Genomic DNA, 17398 nt, shown 5'->3' on the forward strand with positions numbered 1-17398 from the left:
GGGGTCTGAGGGAGGTTCAGGGTCTCTGAGGGAAAAATGGAGGTCAGTCACAGAAGGGTCTAAAGGAACAGGAGAGCAAGGAGTCTGAGGAGGACGAGTTTGCAAAGCTCTGACCAATTTTTCCAGCTCTGAAAGTTTTTCAGAGTAATCTGAAATAGCTTCTGAAAGTTTGGAGGTAACTGCCTGAAGGGAAGCAACTTTATCAGCGTTTCTCTTACTGGTCTCTAGGTACCAATTAAAACAGGCTTCCCGTTCATTTTGCCTAGTTTTGTACATTTTTTCTAATTGCATGTGTAAACAAACTAATTTTGGAATATCAAAGGTTCCCCATCTTGGTCAATAAAATTGTAAATTGTCTTGAGTAATATTTTTTACATCGAGAGAAAAATTTACAACAAGAGGGACCATATTCTTTAAATATAAATCCAGCTTGGGTTCCTGAAGGAGGTTCATCATTTGTGATTGTTCTGGAATAAGTGTTGCCCGTAATTGAGAGACGGCTGTTCTTGGATGGCCAAGGCAGGAGGAGATGATCTGGGTCGGGTATGTGCGCTTGTAAAGACAGCTTCCCAAAGCAGTGAGGACAGAACCGGCCAGTCCGCCCAAATAAAGTCTGGTCTGAACCTCAACTACAAAACAATAGGAGGTTCGGATCCAGGATAACTTACCCCCGAACTCCGAGGCTCGCCAGTGGAAACGCTCGAGAGCAAGGGTCTCTTCGAGGTACCTCCCACGTGTCTGCGGCGGCGCTGCGGGTCCGAGGTCAGTCGCTCTGGATTCCGCCAACTCCTCCAAGAAATGTCAACTGAGGAAAAATCACAGCAATTTAAACAGCAGATTTTTATTAGGCAATTAGAAATGAAATTCGGGAGACACAGATCCGGGCAAAAACCCAAAACGTGCTCCAAAGAAGGCAAGGATTTATAAAGACAAAATAAATAAATAAATAAATAAATCGCACAGGTTGTTTTCCAAGACTCCTGATTGGTGCTAGCAACAATTGTTACTCCTTGGCTACATGTGATTGGTTGCTAAGGCAATCTCTAAGGCAAAAAGTTCTTATCTATAGGAGCATGCATTTTTCTTAAAGGAAAGTCAAGATAACGGTGAGGCAGTTAAAAAGTTACATTCCATCTGGGTCGACATGGTGTACGTGCATAAGCCCCACTTCCTTAATGGCCTCCTAGCTCCATTTTAGCCCCGACGTATGTTATTCCTTTTTTGTTATCGCTGCCCACCTAGGATCTCGATAAATACTTGTGGAACAAATAGATACATGGGTTTTTGCCTTGGCTCTGTCCTAAACTTCCGGTGTGAACTTTTGGGCAACATTCCGCCCCTATGTGGGCCTCAGTTTCTCCATCTAAAAGGCGGGAGTTCGGGCAGCGACCACAGCGTAGGGATCGCCAGTGTAGGAGGGCGCTGGGTAAACTGCCAAAGAGGACAGAAAGAGCTCTGATCTCGCCTGTGCCCGACTGCCTCCAGACTGGGCACCTCCCGCTACTCCTCCCACCAGAGCCGGGGAAGTCTGGGCCGGCCGGCGGCGGTCGCCATGGAGACGCGAGTAGCCTGGAGCCCCTCCCCTACCAGGCCACGCGTTTCCGCTGCGTTGGAGCCTTCTGATTGGGCGGCCGTCTGGACGCTACCACCAGCCCAGAGCCTGCTAAGGGGTGGGGGCGGGGTCTTGTCCTCGTGGGACTCTGGCAGGGAAGATGTGTGCACGTGGCCTTTCTGGGGGAGGATGGGTTTTCTGCCTCACGCGGGGAAAAATAATCTCAGGTCGGAAGAGCGTTCACTGCTTCTTCTACTAGAGCTTATATTCATGCCTCTCCCTGAAAAATGAAGAGGGGGCGGGAAAGTCGGCAACGCCCCCTCTAGAGCCTATTTGGTCCCAAGATCTGGAGCACCGGAAGTGCTGGCGACGTGTCAGTGCGTCCTATCCTAAACCTTCCCCCTATGCCACCTTTCCTATTCAGCTGCGGGATCCCGGGGCCGCCTGGGCGCTGCACCCCGCCACTTCCGTATCGAACCGCCGCTTCAACCGAACTCCCAACCTCTGCGCGCGCTCCCTCTCGTGCTTGATGGTTGGGCCAGCGCCGGGGGGTAGCCACGCCCTTTCCCGCGCCTGGTAGCCAATGGGCCGGCGTATCCTGGCGGGGTGGTGGGTAATTAATGAGGGCCGGGCGCTGATTGGCTGTAGAGTCGTGGCCGGGGGCTGGGCGGCGGGCTAGGTTGTTCCTGAGGTGGGAGGCGGCACCCGTGGCTGAGAAGGAGGCCTGTGAGCGACATGTCCCCGGCGGCTGAGGCACAGCGGCCCGTGGCGCTGTTTTTCTGAGTCCGGGGCGGCCTGGCGGCCGGCTGAGGACGAGGGTCGGCGGAGGCTGCCCCCGCTGTGGTGGCCGCCATGCTGGGGGCCCGGGCGGTTGAGGGAGCGGCTGTGGCGCTCCTGCGACTGTTACTGCTGCTGCTGCTGCCGGCGCTCCGGGGGCCGGGGCTCGGCGTGGTCGGCTTGGCAGGGGCTGGGCTGCCCGAGAGCGTCATTTGGGCCGTCAACGCGGGCGGCGAGGCGCATGTGGACGTGCACGGGATCCACTTCCGCAAGGACCCTTTGGAAGGCCGGGTGGGCCGAGGTGAGAGCCCCTCAGCCGCGCCGCGGGCTCCCGGGCCTGCCCTGCTGGGCGCAGCCGGCCGAGGGCTGTGGGCCCCGGGGCCACGTCTCTGGAGCGAAGTTTTTCTCTGCAGTCTCCTCTGGGACCTGGTCAGAGCTCAGACCCTGGCGTTGGCTCGAAGCTACCAAGAGCCATCGAGGCAGAGAGTTGGCGAGAAGAGTTGGACCTCGCTCCCTGCATTTTCTTAACCCCTCACCTCCACCCGAGCTGGCAAAGTAAAAACGAGGCGCCCTATTGCCACCTCGAGGCCTCACGGTGGTTCGGTTAGGTTAGGGTGGTTAGGTGAGGGCTGTTAGGTTATCGGTGTCCCTGGCCCGGGTGGTTCTGCTTTCCTATGCAGACAGCTCCTGGTAGATTCCTGCTGACCTAGAAATCGGCCGAGTTCCCTATCCTTTCTGCAGGAGCGGGGCTTGATTGTTAGCCAGAAGAGAAAAGAATCTTCGAAGAGGATGGGCCAGGAAAGTTTGATGGTAGCCTCCTCTCCCGCCCCCTTTCCCTTTGGAGCGAGGAATATGTGAGCTTCAAAGTAGAAGCTGCAGGCCGCCCCTGCGAGGGTGGTTGATATTGAAGCCATCTTGCACGTGAGGCTGCTGGTGTGTCAACTGGGTCAGCCCGAGTCAGATCTGAATATTCTGAGTGCTTAGAATACCATAAGTGGTTCTGAGAGGGGTGATTCCAGCTTATGGGAGAAATTATTTTGAGTGAGCAACAGTTTTTACAGAGCTGCACGGTTCTCAAAGTTAGTGTAAGAATGGCCTGGGGAGTTGATTAAAAATGCCAATTCCAGACCTAGGAGAGTAAACCCAGGTTTCTGCACCGGGGCTACTGACGTGGGTCATCCCAAGACCACTCTGGGGAAATATGCTCTAGGCTCTGTTTCTTCTATAAGTAGAGTTGGCGAACGGGTTTGGGAAGGAAGTTGCTTGCTTCATATGTTGGAAGGAGACTTACACTGGATGCTGGGTTCAGAGGCTGCCAAATTGGCAATATGCCATCTCCAGAAAAGTAGGAGACAGACCTTCTCTCACTCGTTTTCCACGATGCCCAGATTTGGCTCTTTCCTTTACCAAAGGGTTTAACTTAGGTCTTCTAAGTTAATTGCAATGTCTTGGAGTTTGTAATGTTAGAGAGTGTATTACTTCCATACACGTGAGGGTGTTGGGACATAAGACTGTTTTCTGAAGTTCTGTGTTTGTCTTGGAGTTTATTTAGCCCTGGCATGTAGGTCTTAGTAGCCTGGGTTCAGCTGAGTCAGGGCCCTGGTCTTTAGCAGCTGGAACAGCAGCCAAAGCCAGGCTTAGTAGCAGGAGGTCGTTGCTGTCTCCATCCTGGACCCTTCCTCTTTCTTCATGGATGTGGGCAGGGAGGAAGGAGCCCTTGAGGAAGCTAGAGACGGTTTGTGGACTCTGCCTCTTGAGATAGCTGTGGTGAGGACTGTGCAGATGGTTCCTTTCACTTAGATACTAGGCTTTATATAGGTTACATTATTCTGTTAGGTCCATTGTGCAGAGGAGGAAGCTGACTAAGACCACACAGGTTTAATCCCCAGCTACTCCCCTTATTCAGAAATCCTGGTTTTAGTTTGCTGGTAGGTGGTGTTTTGTTTTTTTCCTCTCGCCTGGTCAGCAGTCAGCCAGGCTGTGTCCTTGGGTTACGGGCTCATGGTTGTAGTCTGTTTGGAGGAGTTTATCGTAACAGGTAAAATTACATGAGAACACCAAAGCCCGTGTGTACTGGAGTCCTGTCTCAGACCTGGCCTTTGGGGCACTCTATAAACGGAGGTTCCCTGCTGCACTCTGTCAGCTGGGGTGGGAATTGTGGCAGTATTAAGGTGTGGATGGAGAGTGCAGGGCAGTTGTCAGCTTCAGCTTGCAGCAGCCTGTTGCAACACTGCACTTAGCCGAGTTCCTCAGAGTACCATTTTGCTGGCATTAGGTCTGGGGCTGAGATGTGATTAATCTTCCCCTCTCAGGAGGCAGCTTTCTAGTTGCATTCTGTGCTCAGGAGTGGGCACCACCAAGGAAAGTGCAGCTCTTCCCTCTGCGTTCCCTTCTCTGGCACTGTTTGGATAAGGGTGTGCCAGGTGTTTGGAGACCCTTATCTCAGGCAGCTGTTTACCCTCTTTGCAGTAGGAGCTGCATGTCATATTTCTTTTCCCACATGCCTGTGATATTGTTTCCAGCAGGCTGAGGAAAGTTCATTTGCTGTTGAATGAATTCGAGTATTTGTTGCCAAGTTAATTGAGATAAGGGTTTGGCCTGCTTTTGAACTTGCTGTTTCTTTATAGTGTCTTTGTAGTTCAGCATTCTTGTAACTCTGAGTGGCCCAGGGCACCTAGTGGCTTTTGCTGTCAAAGGCACTTCATGATGTTTATTGAATTTCGTTTGTGCCTCGAGGGTAGCTGGTGCTCATAGGAGATATTGACAACCTGGGAAAGGTGTTTTCAACCAATGTGCTTCAACGGAGGGAAGTACCACTACAGAAAGTGCTTCAGAAGCGCTCCACTTGGGAGTTCGGCCTGCCGCACATCCCGTGTCCTTTTTAACTTGAACATTCTGAGTTCCTCTTGACTCTGAGGAGGAAAAGACCTGGTTGTTTGGCCTGAAGAGGCCATTTCCTCTTCATGGAAAGATACCTGCTAATCATTAGTATGACCTTGAAGAACTCGCTTTACCTCTCTGAGCCCTGTTTTCCTTCCTAAGAAAACTTGTCATATTTTAGAAATCAGTGACATGAGTCTGAAAACTCTCCTGTCCAGAGAAGGTTAAAATGTCTCTGTTTTTTTTCTTTGCTCAATGACCTTTTACATGGAATTAAAAGCAGGGCAGAACATGGCTCCAGAGGGGAAAAAGCTGGCTAGAGGCCTGAGCCTATCAGATTACTAATTCTGCAGGCTTAAGGAAGACCCTTTCCTGGGCAGCTTTCCTTTCGGGTGGGAAAGGATTTGGCCTTGGGGAGATACAAGACTGAAAGGTAGGATAAGAGAGTCACTGCTGCCTCTGATTTGCTTAAGTCCGTGGGATTTGTTTAGAATTCTCTGCCTGTACTGTGACCTAGGAGGCAGACTTCATTTGCAGGCCCTCCAGGTAGCAGAAGTTCACAGGTAGAGAATTTAGGTAGGTGATGTTTTTTACATCATTTTACAGGTGAGAAAACACCCAGAGAAAATAACTTCTTCTGCATCACATAGTAGGTGGCAGAGCCAGGATTCAAAGCCAGACCTGCCTTACACTAAAACCTGAGCTGAATTTTTCAAGTAGCCTGGCTACTCCATTGTCTAGAACCAAGAAGCAACAGACATCATGTAGGTCCTTTGGCCCCCTTCCTTTTTGGTTACCTGAATCCCCGGGTTCCCTACCTCAGTCCATTCAGAATAATTCTTTACAAACTGGCCTCACCTGAGAAAGAAGGGATTCAGAAGAGTATCTAGTGGACAGGAGGCCTAACGCTGGGCTAGTGATGTTGGAGTGCTGCAGGGAGCTTTACAGTGGTGGTCTCATGTAGAACAGGTTCCTGCTTATTCCAGCTTTCCCACGCCTGTGGTTCCCAGCTTTCCAATTAGTTTTTTTTTTTTTAAAGATTTTATTTTTTTCCTTTTTCTCCCCAAAGCCCCCCGGTACATAGTTGTATATTCTTCGTTGTGGGTCCTTCTAGTTGTGGCATGTGGGACGCTGCCTCAGCGTGGTTTGATGAGCAGTGCCATGTCCGCGCCCAGGATTCGAACCAACGAAACACTGGGCCGCCTGCAGCGGAACGCGCGAACTTAACCACTCGGCCACGGGGCCAGCCCCCAATTAGTTTTATTACTTCCATTTCCGCTTGGTCCCTTCCCTGAACTCCCTGGAATGGAGGCGTTTATTGAGTGCTTATTGTGTGCATCTGCTTGGCTGGCTAGCATACTTGTGTGTCTCTGTGAGGTACTGTTTTAAGTTTCAGTCCTCTCCATGCACAACCCTGTGCGCTAGGTGATATCCCCATTTTAGAGGTGAGAAAACAGTGTGTCCCGTGTCACATAGTAGGTGGCAGAGCCAGGATTCAAATCCAGGCCTGTCTTACTCTAAAACCTGGGCTGAATTTTTCAAGTAGACTGGTTATTCCATTGTGTAAAACTAAGAAGCAGCAGACATAATGGAGGCCCTTTGGCTCCCTTCCGTTTTGGTTAAGTGTCTGAGCTGTATTGTGCCGGCTTCAACAGTGTGCTGACTGTGTACACTTCACTGTTTTTTAGAGAAATTTGTTTAGCTGTGAGTTCGTAAAGGCTAAGGGGGGAAGAAAAAAAATCCTTTTGCTGCTACGTCTCTTAGGATGTGGGCAAATTCAACTTTGAATGTGGCAAATCTCTTAGGAAAGCTACTTGGGCTTTAAAGGGAAATTATTTAAAGGTAATTGCAAGGTTGTTAAGTAGTTTTTGTTCACATGGCTGAGTTGTTTTAGTTGTGGGACTGAGACTGCCACAGATGATGTTACTGTCAGTTTCTCACTTTTTCCACTTAGGAAGGAAAAAAAGATTCCCCACACATGCACAAAATTTCCTGTGTATCTAAAAAGCAAATCTAGTTAATGTTCCAGATTTGTAAGGATCACGGTCCTCATGGAAGAAGGAAATTCTTGGAACTGAGTTGGAAGAGAAATAGCAGTTGTTTAATCTTTATAGGTTTGAGCCCCAGCGTAATGGTTTGAGCCTGGGAAAGAGCTGGGATGTGTTGGGAGTGCACCCTTTGTAGTGCTACTCAGCTACCCTTCTTTGATTTCTTGAAGAGAAATAGGAAGCAGTAGAGTCAGAAGACAAAAGTGCGCTGGGTTTCCTGTTGCATTGTCTCCTCAGTCCCTCTGATCTCGTGGCTCCTGTTCATTTACCGGAATTGTTAACAGTTATGTTTATTTTTTTGAGGGCTTGACCTTAGCCACTGGTGTCTTAGTTATTCTTTTACCTCCCTTGGAGATAAAAGATCCTCTCCTTTGGAGTTTTGGTGATTCAGAAGATAAAGCTCCAGGGATGACTGCTCTTGGACATCTCCCAAAGGATCTAGGTGCCAAATGTCTTCAGAGTCCCTGTGTGAGATTGGAAGGTGGTCTTTAAATCTTAATTCCAGGCTGGAGGAGAAACTAGGCCTGTGTATGAAAATCACTGCTAAGTTTGTAGTTTGGAAAGGAGATGTATGGAGCACTGGGATGCCTCATTGTGTTTACAGGGTAAAAGAGTCAGAGAAGCTACTCTCCTAAGGAGGAAACGTAATTATTCATTCTGGGGCTGGAGTGTGGTATCCAATATTTGAGGAAAACTGATTAGTTTGTTATGTAGGAGAAAGAAAAACATACAGTCTCATCTCCCACCAAATTTGGGGGGGGGGGTGGGTTGGCAGCAGTAGTTTTCAGCTCTTCTGATTCTGACCGAAGGTAAGTAACTTTTTACTTTCACCTTGCCTTATTCCTTGCCAGTCTGTAAAATGGGAAAGGTGGCTCCCCCAGCACTTGGGCGTCTTAAGCCAGAGGTGCCAATAGGGCCTTGGTAGATTTTCTTTCTCCGCTAGGATGGCTCTAGCCTCGTGGAGAGAGCAGCATGGCTAAACTGCTTTGCAGGGACCTCCCTTGTTGCCATTTGTTCGGTCTGCAAATCACATTGAGTGCTGACTTACGTGCCAGGACCTGTGTTAGGTGCTGGAGATACAATAGGACCTTTTTTCTTTTGGTTTGACTTGAGGGCATGTTCAAGAGGATAGGTGAGGTTGAGTTTCGTGAGTCTGGGAGAAGTATCACATCCTTCTTTTTACGAGCATGTTTCTCGTTACCAGCTTTAGAACTTTTTGAATGACAATTATAAAAAGCAACTAAAGCTGGTATCTTATTTGTGGTAAAGACAATGAAGAATGACTTTCCTAACAGATATCCTGTTTGTTTAGGCTCTGAGCTTTTCTGAATGAGAAAAAAACATTCTTTGAACTTAATCGTCTTGTAGAGTTCCTGACCATCCCCCTTGTTTTATGAGGTTTCTCTGAAGCTCTCCCTCGCAGGGAACCAGGCAGCTGTAGCCTAGTGCTTTGTTCGAATAATGAGTTAGATTTGTTCTCTGCCTATCACTCTCAATACTGTCAGGGAGTAGTCATTTTAATGTGCTTTCAAAGAGTTTCACTCTGAGGGTTATGGGAGCTGTTGGGGTGATTAGTGTTTGGTTTCTGTCGTTTTACGCTTCTTTGGAATGGCTCCCTGATCCTTGCCTTTGTGTCTGGTCTGTTTGGAGCCAGGTGTAGAGGGGTGGCCCCTTCCACTGGGAGGGTTGTTAGCATTGCCCTGGAAATGCCTCTAGTGGTTCTGGTGTTTCTGCTCTTCTTTTGTGTTTTGCCTCTGATGTAGTTTCTTTTTGTCTTTTGTCACCAGCCTCTGATTATGGCATGAAACTGCCAATCCTGCGTTCCAACCCTGAGGATCAGATCCTGTATCAAACGGAGCGGTACAATGAGGAGACCTTTGGCTACGAAGTGCCCATCAAAGAGGAGGGGGACTATGTGCTGGTGTTAAAATTTGCCGAGGTCTATTTTGCACAGTCCCAACAGAAGGTGAGGACTGGTCAGGCGTCTGCTGGACCAGTGGGACATTGCTACTCTTGGATATTCCTTTACTATGGGCCACAGAATGTAAGAGCTTCCCAAAAGGGAGGAAGAGAAGAGCTTTGAGGAAAGGCTGGATTCCTTCTGCCTCCAGAAAAGCTCTGTCCCATTGCTCACAAGGCTGTACTTACCTTGGGAGTTGGTGACAGAAGGCAATGCCAGAATCCTAGTTCTTGGCAACTAACCGATCCTGTTCAGGCCCTCCTGGTTATCTCTCCCTCCTTGGTTGTCAACACCTCGTTGTTAGCCACCTTCTTTACCTATCCCTTCCTGTGAATTTCTGTCTTTCCAAGTTGAGCTTTCTGTTTGTATTCTTTGTTCCCTAAGGCCAGTATGAGACCTCCTTGACAGTGAAGGAACAAGGCTTTGATTTGGCTCAGGCAAAGGACTCTAGCCACCCTGGAGTATATCCAACCCTGTCATTTCTTAAATTATTTTTGAACTCGAAGCGCAGGCAGGTACATGATCTCCAACTGCTGAAGGGGTATGAAGCTGATGGTTTTGACATTGTCTCCTTTTTTCACCCTGGAAGGTATTTGATGTGCGATTGAATGGCCATGTCGTGGTAAAGGACTTGGATATTTTTGATCGTGTTGGGCACAGCACAGCTCATGATGAAATCATCCCTATGAGCATCAGAAAGGGGAAGCTGAGTGTCCAGGGGGAGGTGTCCACCTTCACAGGGAAACTCTACATCGAATTTGTCAAGGTACTGCTCCTGCTCTGCCCTCACAGCTGAGGAGGAGCTCAAAAGAAGGGGTGCAAGGGGAATGTTTGCTTTTGGTAGGTTGACCACTGTTTCCCGTTTCCTAGGGGTACTATGACAATCCCAAAGTCTGTGCTCTCTACATCATGGCTGGGACAGTGGATGGTAAGTTGTGTTTTTGGTCTGTTTTTTTGACTTGGGCTGAAGGATATGGTTAAGGAAACCCTTGGGGGCTAATTTAGCTGATCACTATTTTGAAAACACTTAAAGCCAAATTGTGGGGAATCCAGAGTCAGATGGCTAGGATGAAGTATAGCATGGTGCTAGCCCTAAGGTTTTGAGTAAGATCTGTGTTCAAGTCTGGCTGCTGCCATTTGGTTGCTGCTGTTTGGTTTTGGACAAATTCCTTTAACTTCACTGTAAATTGGGATGGACAGTAGTACCTGTTGGTTTGCCCTGACCCTTGTAGTCATTTGAAATTGCCTAAATTTGTCCTTCCTTTGTTTCTTTGACATCTATTTCCTGGGGGCAAAAAGGGAAAAAGGCAAAGGGAGGAGTCCTTTAGTGTTTGGGTATGCTCTGAGAGATTCCAGCATTGCTGGACTGCACTGAACAAAAGTTCACTTATTAATGTCTCCTTCTCCTTGAGATCTAGCCTCGGGGTATATCTCTTTCTCAGGGTTGAGATTATCCTGGCTGTCAGCTTCCCAGGCTGATTTTTGCAGAGAAAGCTTGTGTCTTAATGACTACTCCCCTATCCCACTTCTGTGCCTTTTCCCAGCTCATCCTGAATGCACCAAGTATCTCATCCTGTTCTCTTGATGTCCTCCCAAATGTTGATATTAGGACATCCAGGAGGATGTCTTGCCACCAAACAGATTTGTAGCTCGAATCCCTAAGGAGGAGACAGAGCAGAGGGGTAGTGTGTGCTGAGAACTCAGAACTCTGTGGATCAGCTTTTCTTCAGTTGTTGTGTGCATCAAAAGGGAATGTTGGATTGTGGGAGGGAGGAGGAGGGATTTGAAAAGGTTAAGTTTTGTGTGTTGGGTCATTGTCCCTGTCCAATCTGGTCCTCTCGGGGCTCTGAAGAAGTAGGGCAGGAGGCAGGGGAGATAGTGTCCCTCTGTGCAGGGCTTGTACTGCTTTTTAGTTAAATCTAGAGAAGAGTAGTGTTTGCAGCAATCTACTATTCTCTAGGCTGGAGGCTATTTCTGTTACTTTTGCTCCTTCCTGTGGTTAGGTCATAGGGTCTCTTTATTGTGGTTCATTTACTGCTCTTGAAGGTCTCACTTAAATTTTGTGGGTCTTACTTAAAAGGTGTTCTCTTTCTTGTGTCAGATGTACCAAAGCTGCAGCCTCATCCAGGATTGGAGAAGAAAGAAGAGGAAGAAGAAGAAGAAGAATACGATGAAGGATCTAATCTCAAAAGACAGACGAATAAGAACCGGGTGCAGTCGGGCCCCCGCACGCCCAACCCCTATGCCTCGGACAACAGCAGCCTCATGTTTCCCATCCTGGTGGCCTTTGGAGTCTTCATTCCAACCCTCTTCTGCCTCTGCCGGTTGTGAGAACACATACCATCCTGAACAGGGTGGAGGGTTGTGGGAAAGAAACCAAATTTGTTGGTTTTGGTTTCTGTATTTTTCACAGTGATTAACAGACACACACACACAAACACACACACACACACACACAAATTAAAGGAGGTGAAAAGAGGCAGACTGAATAGAGAGCTGCCTTCAACCACCACCTGGTCCCAGACCTGCTTCAGTCCTAGTCCTCTCTTTGTGGCTGGCCCCCAGCCCTCTCTTTCCTCTCTAGGGTACTTAGGGTAAGCTGGGTCCTACCTGTTCAAGGATCCTCATCTGTATACCTAGTGGAGAGGACTCTGAACTCAGCAGACATGGTTCTATTTTTGAGTTTAGAAATTAACAGCAGGGAAATGTCATCTTATTACTTGAGAAGATCAGCCCTGGGAGTTGGGTATGTTCTGAAGTTGTGTTCAGATAAGTTTTCAGATGTCCTGGGATTGAAAGTGTGTGTGGTGTGTGTGTGTGAAGGTGTATAATTTGTATGATAAAGATGAAAATGGAAGGGGGATTAAAAAAAGAAAGAAAAGTAGATACTTCCTTGCTTGGAAGCCTTTCTGGTTTAAGCCCAATGATGGTTCCACCTTAAGTGTTTGAGCTTTGTTGTTGCTTGTCTTCCTGACATGGGCCAGTTAGAGGACTGTCTGGTATCCAAGACGCTTAGTTTATGTCAGGTCCTCAAGTTGCCTCTGACTTGTTACCACAACAAATCATTTTGATTTCAGTGCCTGTTGGGGACTTGATTTCCTCTCTCTCTCTTTTTTTTTTTTCCCCCCTTAATCTGGCTCATTTGAAATCTCTTCTCTCTCTTTCAACCATCCCACTAAGTTATTGCCAAGAAGGGAAGGAGACATGGGGATTTGGGGTTCCCTCTGCTTGAGTGTCTTATCCTCCACCACCTCACCTTGTTGGTACCTCCCTCCCTGGATCTCTGAGCCAGCAGCAAGGAGGGCCTGACCCAGCAGTTCTTATACTGGCCCCTTTGTAGGGTCTTGCTGCCAGGGAACAGGGATGCTTTCCAGCCTGCAGCAACGGAACACTTGACCTTAAAAGTCTCTTCTGGTCTTTGGATTAGAAAAGGCTTGTGTTAGCATAACTTAAGAGCAACCTCAGAGACTTGAGCCCTACTAAGTGACCACTGTTTAGAGTGTCTGGTATCTGGTGTTCATTTATTCCCATGACCTTCTATGTCACAGTTCAACCAGTTTTGGTTTATGCCTAGAATTGCCCCAAGGAACTAGACTGATTGTCCATAACTGGCCCAGTGACACTCCTCAGTGATCTTAATAGTATGTCCCTCTGTCCTTTCATTTCCCCATCCAAGTAGCAGTCAGGTTCTTGGTGTAACAAGGCTGAAAGATTGCCAGTCGGCCATAGTCCTGGCAGCTCTGACGCCAACGGAAACATCTAAGTGTCTGTCTTGAATTCCCTGGAAAAATTTTTGCAGGAATTGAAGCTTCCCTGTTCCCGTCCTTTCCGGTCCCTGTCATCTTTTTCCCAGTTAGGGCAGCAGTGAGGGAGGACCCAGGCAAGCTACAAGGAATGTTATGGATGGAAGGCAGCAGGATTAGCTTCTCCTTGGGCTGGAGCAGCACAGAACCTCAGACCAGGCCCATCTTTTTAGGATGTGTTTAATTTTGAGGTGGTCTCTTTGGATCTGTTTTTAAAGAGCTCCATATATTTGAAGTGTTCATTACGTGACAAAGTAAATAGCCCTTGGGCTCGTGTCTTGGGTTTTGGCTCTTAATGAGTTACTCCAGGTCAGCGTTTAGTTCTTTGAGAGTTGTAGCCCTTTATTTTAGCTGTGACTGAGGCCTTGGTATTAGGGTATTGAATCGGGTAGCTGGATGGTGGCAGCCTGAGGCTGCAATCAGAGGAGCACGTACTAGAGTGCTTCACAAAGCTCCGGGCTTTAAAGGAGGATGTCTTGTAGCCTTGGTCCTAGGGACCACCAGCCTGGGGCAGTGGACATCCTGACTATTAATTGGGCTTTTGATAGTGGCTTTGGTTGCCATTCTGTCACAACTCCCCAATGCCATAGGCCAGTGCCAGGGAGTAAACAAGATGAGGAAGGAGGACTTGCTGCCTCTATTTTGCCTTGTTTGTTGGTTTGCCTGGGTCTCTGAGGAAGGAGGGGTCCCCGCCTCCTCACCTCAACCCATCCTTTCAGTGACTCAGAGTCTCAGAAGGAAACCCTGGCTCCTGGGGCCATTTCCTAACGGTACTGTAAGCCAAGCATCTTTGCTTCTGCCTCTGTTTCCAAGCCCACTCCTTTCCCCTGAGCTCGGGGATAGGGATGGGCACCTTCCTCTTTGGTTGTGTCTGAAAGGAAGGAACATCTTCCTATAGCTCACAAAAACTAAAGAGGAAATGAGGAAACAAGAAGTAGTGTGGTGGGGGCTAGGATCGTGTGCCCTGGAACCAAGCCTACCCAGCTAACAGAGCTGCCCAGGGCTGGTCACAGCTGGCTAATGATGCTGAACTTGAAAGCTTTTTTTTTTTTTTGGTTCCTCTAGGACGATGTAGGTACGTGAAGTTTAGGTTAAAGGGGTGGTTTGGGGCACTCTTTATTTTTATTTTTGTATTGTGTGTGTTAAGAAGTACTCTGTTCATCTTTTGCTTTTTGCACTGTTGTTCCCATGTCTGTATTTTGAGCTAGTGCCAGGACTGAGAGGCTGCGCTGTAGGGAGTCTGACTGGCGTTGGGGTGTAATGAGTGATACCATTTAGGGGTGGGAAAGGGAAGGCCTGAGCTGTGTCCTAGTTTTTAGATCCCCCTGAGCCCAGCTGACCAAAGCCAGGAGCGGATGGCCAAGGTGAAACTCCTTTTGCCAGCAGTGTGGGCTCAGTTCTGTTTCTGGGGAGACCATGCAGACGTCTGCTGGAGGCAGGCAGAGAGTCTACAGTCTAGCTCCTGTTTGGGTCAGGGGCCAGCCAGCCTCTAATTGGACTTTTTTTGTCTCCACTCATGCTGACTATAACATCGTGCCAGGAAATTATCTGTGGGACCCATGTCCCCTAAACCAAATCCATTTTTCTGAAAAATCTCCACTATTGAGGAGAAGCTGCTCAGTTGAGACCCTGAGTTCTGGTGACTTGAAAGGTGGTTATCTTCAAGTGGTAGTTAAACTCGGTCTAACCAGTTGGTGTTAGACTCCCAGGAGGACCACAGGGCCTGCAGAGTCCCCTGTTAGTTGGAGAGTGTGATCTTGTTTTCTTGTTCCCACTGTTTGCCTGAGAGATACTGGCCTGAAATTGGGGGGATCACATCAGAGGTCACTTAGACTTTAAAGAGGTGGGTGAAGTTCGAGTTAAGTTTACCTCCCCCTTTCTGTGCCTGGGAACTGTTTAATCCAGGTTTAGATTTGTGATTTGACTTCTTTATCTTTGTGGAGAAGCTTCTGTTTTAAGGAATTTCTCTTCTTTCTTATCCTGCCTCTACCCTCTCCTAGGAAGGCCTGGCCATGGCTTCTAGAATCTCAGTTGAATTTTAGAAAACAGCAGGAGTATTTTCCCTTTCCTAGCACTTAATTTTCCTTTCCCTAGAAATCAGCTCACCTTGGGAAATCCAGGGAAAGAATCAGCAGGTTCTCTGCCCTCCCTGGGGATTGGGGAAGGACCCACCCTGGTCAGCACAGTGCCTTTTCCTCTCCTGCTCTGAGCCAGGGTGGGCATTCTCTCTAGATTCAGGTCTGGGCAGGAGTCTTACAGTCCCTGCCATAGGGCTGCTTCCCCATCTCTTCCTCACCCTTCCCTTTGCTAAATGGCTCTTTCCTAATTCAAGTGTCTTCTTGCCTCGAGGAGCCTTAATGGCATCAAGTGGCAACATGTAATATTGTCCTCCATGCCTCTCCAAAAAAGCCTAGGAGAGCAGGTGAGCTTTCCAAAGTGACAGACTAATAGATACTCCTGTTTAAAGACAAAGGGGTGAGGGGATATGCTTTGGGCCTCCTTCTACTCTGGCCCCCGGGAAGGAGCCTGGGGTAAGGCTAAGTGGTAGTGCAGAAACAGAACCAGAAACATCCAGGATCTGTTCAAAAGTCTTAGAAGAAATCTGCTTCTCATCTATGGAAAGATATAATTAGGGATCAAAGAGCTCTAAGAAAATTGCAAAGAAGCCTTAATGTTAAAGCTTCAGAGAGATCAGAGTAATTTTTCCCTTTCAGTCCTAGCTAGGACTCTTTCTGTATTTAGACTTCTCCTGGGGCAGGGGGGCTAGATTTCCTCATTTTGTTACAAGACTAGATTGGCACCAATGGCTCAGCTGCCCAGCGAGGACAGATTTCTTCTTTGTACATGGGTGGCCTGCTGCTGATCTAGTTTGTCCTCCCCCAGCTGCCTTTTGGCTAGCCAGCTTTAGGTTGCCAAATCACTTTGATAAGAGCAGATGATTTGGAGACTGGCTGGGTTGGCAGGAAAAGAGCAGGATGGATCTCTTGGGACGGGTTCCCCCCTCCAGGAGTATAAGAACAAGGAGCCAGGGTTGTGCTGGCAGCCAGGGAAACAGTAATGCCTGTTGGAATTGGCAGAGAGGGCCTTGGCATCTCTCATATCCAGGCAGTCTTGTGAGATGGGGGCACGTAGCACCAGGAAAAGCAGAACTCCATTCTCACCTCTATTTTGAGCTTCAGTGCTTTATTTCAGTATGAGGAAAAACAACAACAAACTGAAGTGCGCTTTCCGTCCTTTCAAAGGATAACTGTCGGGAAAGGAGAGCTGAGTTGCCAGGTGGGAGGGGAGAATTGGCAGGGAGAGATGTTACAGCAAAACCAAGAATGAGACATTCTTGACTCCTCTCTTCCCTGGTATGTCATGATCCAGGGAATGAAAAGAAATTTGACCCTGGATTAGTTCCCTCCTTGGATTTTCCATCCACCAAGTTCTCCCACGCTAGGAGCAGCTGGCCATTCTGAGCTCTGGGCAGTCTCTTCAACCACTGTTGGCCTAACCTGGCTTGTCAGGAAATCAACCTCGCCCCTCCAGATTGGGCCCGGTTGCTCTTTTCTGTACCAAGTACTGGAGGATAGTGTCAAGTTCTTAGTAGCCCTTGTAGCTCCCACTCTAGATTCTCATCCTCTCCCTGCCGAGGCCAAACCAACTCTGTCTGTAGCCACAATGTGCATTTACAGTGGCACAGTGAGATGTGGTTGAGGGGCTTTGAACCTGGCTGGCCCGGGGAAAGCAGTAGGGGTAGATAGAGCTGTCTTTCCTTCTGGGCTATCTCCATCTGTCCCTACCCCTTCCATGCCCCACCCTACTCCCACCAAAAAGTTTAAAAATCAGGATGTTTTTCACTGTCCATTGCTTTGTGTTTTAATAAACAATTTGCAGTGACACTGTGTGTTGTGATTGAGTTTGAACTTAACTGCAAAGACGTGAAGTGATGGGGTTGGAAGAGGGGGACCCAGGGGTTCACTTGGCTGCAAAAGATTCTCCTGTGACGAGGCAAGGAGCTCTTGTCCATTTAGCTGTTTGTCTCTTGCTTCTCTTTTCGCCGGGATGTTTGGTTAAGGGAATGAAGTTCTATAAAACCCTGCCTGGCCATTTCCACCAGCAGCGCATTCAAGGAAAAATAAACAGTTACTTTGTTTTGTTTCCACTTTCACTGGAACGCCAGGCCATGACTCTCACTCCCAAGGCACACTGAGCTTGTGGCCGCCTCTCCTCTCAGCCTTCCCTCAGCCTCCACGATAGCCTCTGGACAGAGTAAGCCACGGGACTGTTTTCTCTGCACTCTCCTTTTCTGCTGTGTTGTCAGTGTGGAGTATGCATTGGGAAGGAGCAGAAAGAGCAGAAAGGATTTAATTTATCTGCCACATCTTACAGCTGA

The 17398-nt window shown here is 48.3% G+C and overlaps 1 protein-coding gene across 2 annotated transcripts; it reads left to right on the forward strand.

Annotated features, from left to right (window-relative positions):
- Positions 1 to 2009: 2009 nt before the first annotated feature.
- On the forward strand, positions 2010 to 16902 carry MLEC (malectin). Of its 2 annotated transcripts, XM_014862466.3 has the most exons (5): positions 2010 to 2630; positions 9045 to 9223; positions 9807 to 9983; positions 10088 to 10145; positions 11319 to 16902. In XM_014862466.3, the coding sequence occupies exons 1-5, from the start codon at positions 2405 to 2407 to the stop codon at positions 11546 to 11548; spliced, it is 870 nt and encodes a 289-aa protein (XP_014717952.1). In that variant the 5' UTR covers positions 2010 to 2404; the 3' UTR covers positions 11549 to 16902. The 2 variants fall into 2 exon arrangements, with proteins under 2 accessions (XP_014717952.1, XP_070372298.1); XM_070516197.1 differs by lacking the exons at positions 9807 to 9983; positions 10088 to 10145 and having other exon boundaries at positions 2260 to 2630; positions 11319 to 16587.
- Positions 16903 to 17398: the final 496 nt, after the last annotated feature.

This window comes from Equus asinus, chromosome 8 (genome assembly GCF_041296235.1).
Source record: "Equus asinus isolate D_3611 breed Donkey chromosome 8, EquAss-T2T_v2, whole genome shotgun sequence".
NCBI classification, from domain to species: Eukaryota; Metazoa; Chordata; class Mammalia; order Perissodactyla; family Equidae; genus Equus; species Equus asinus.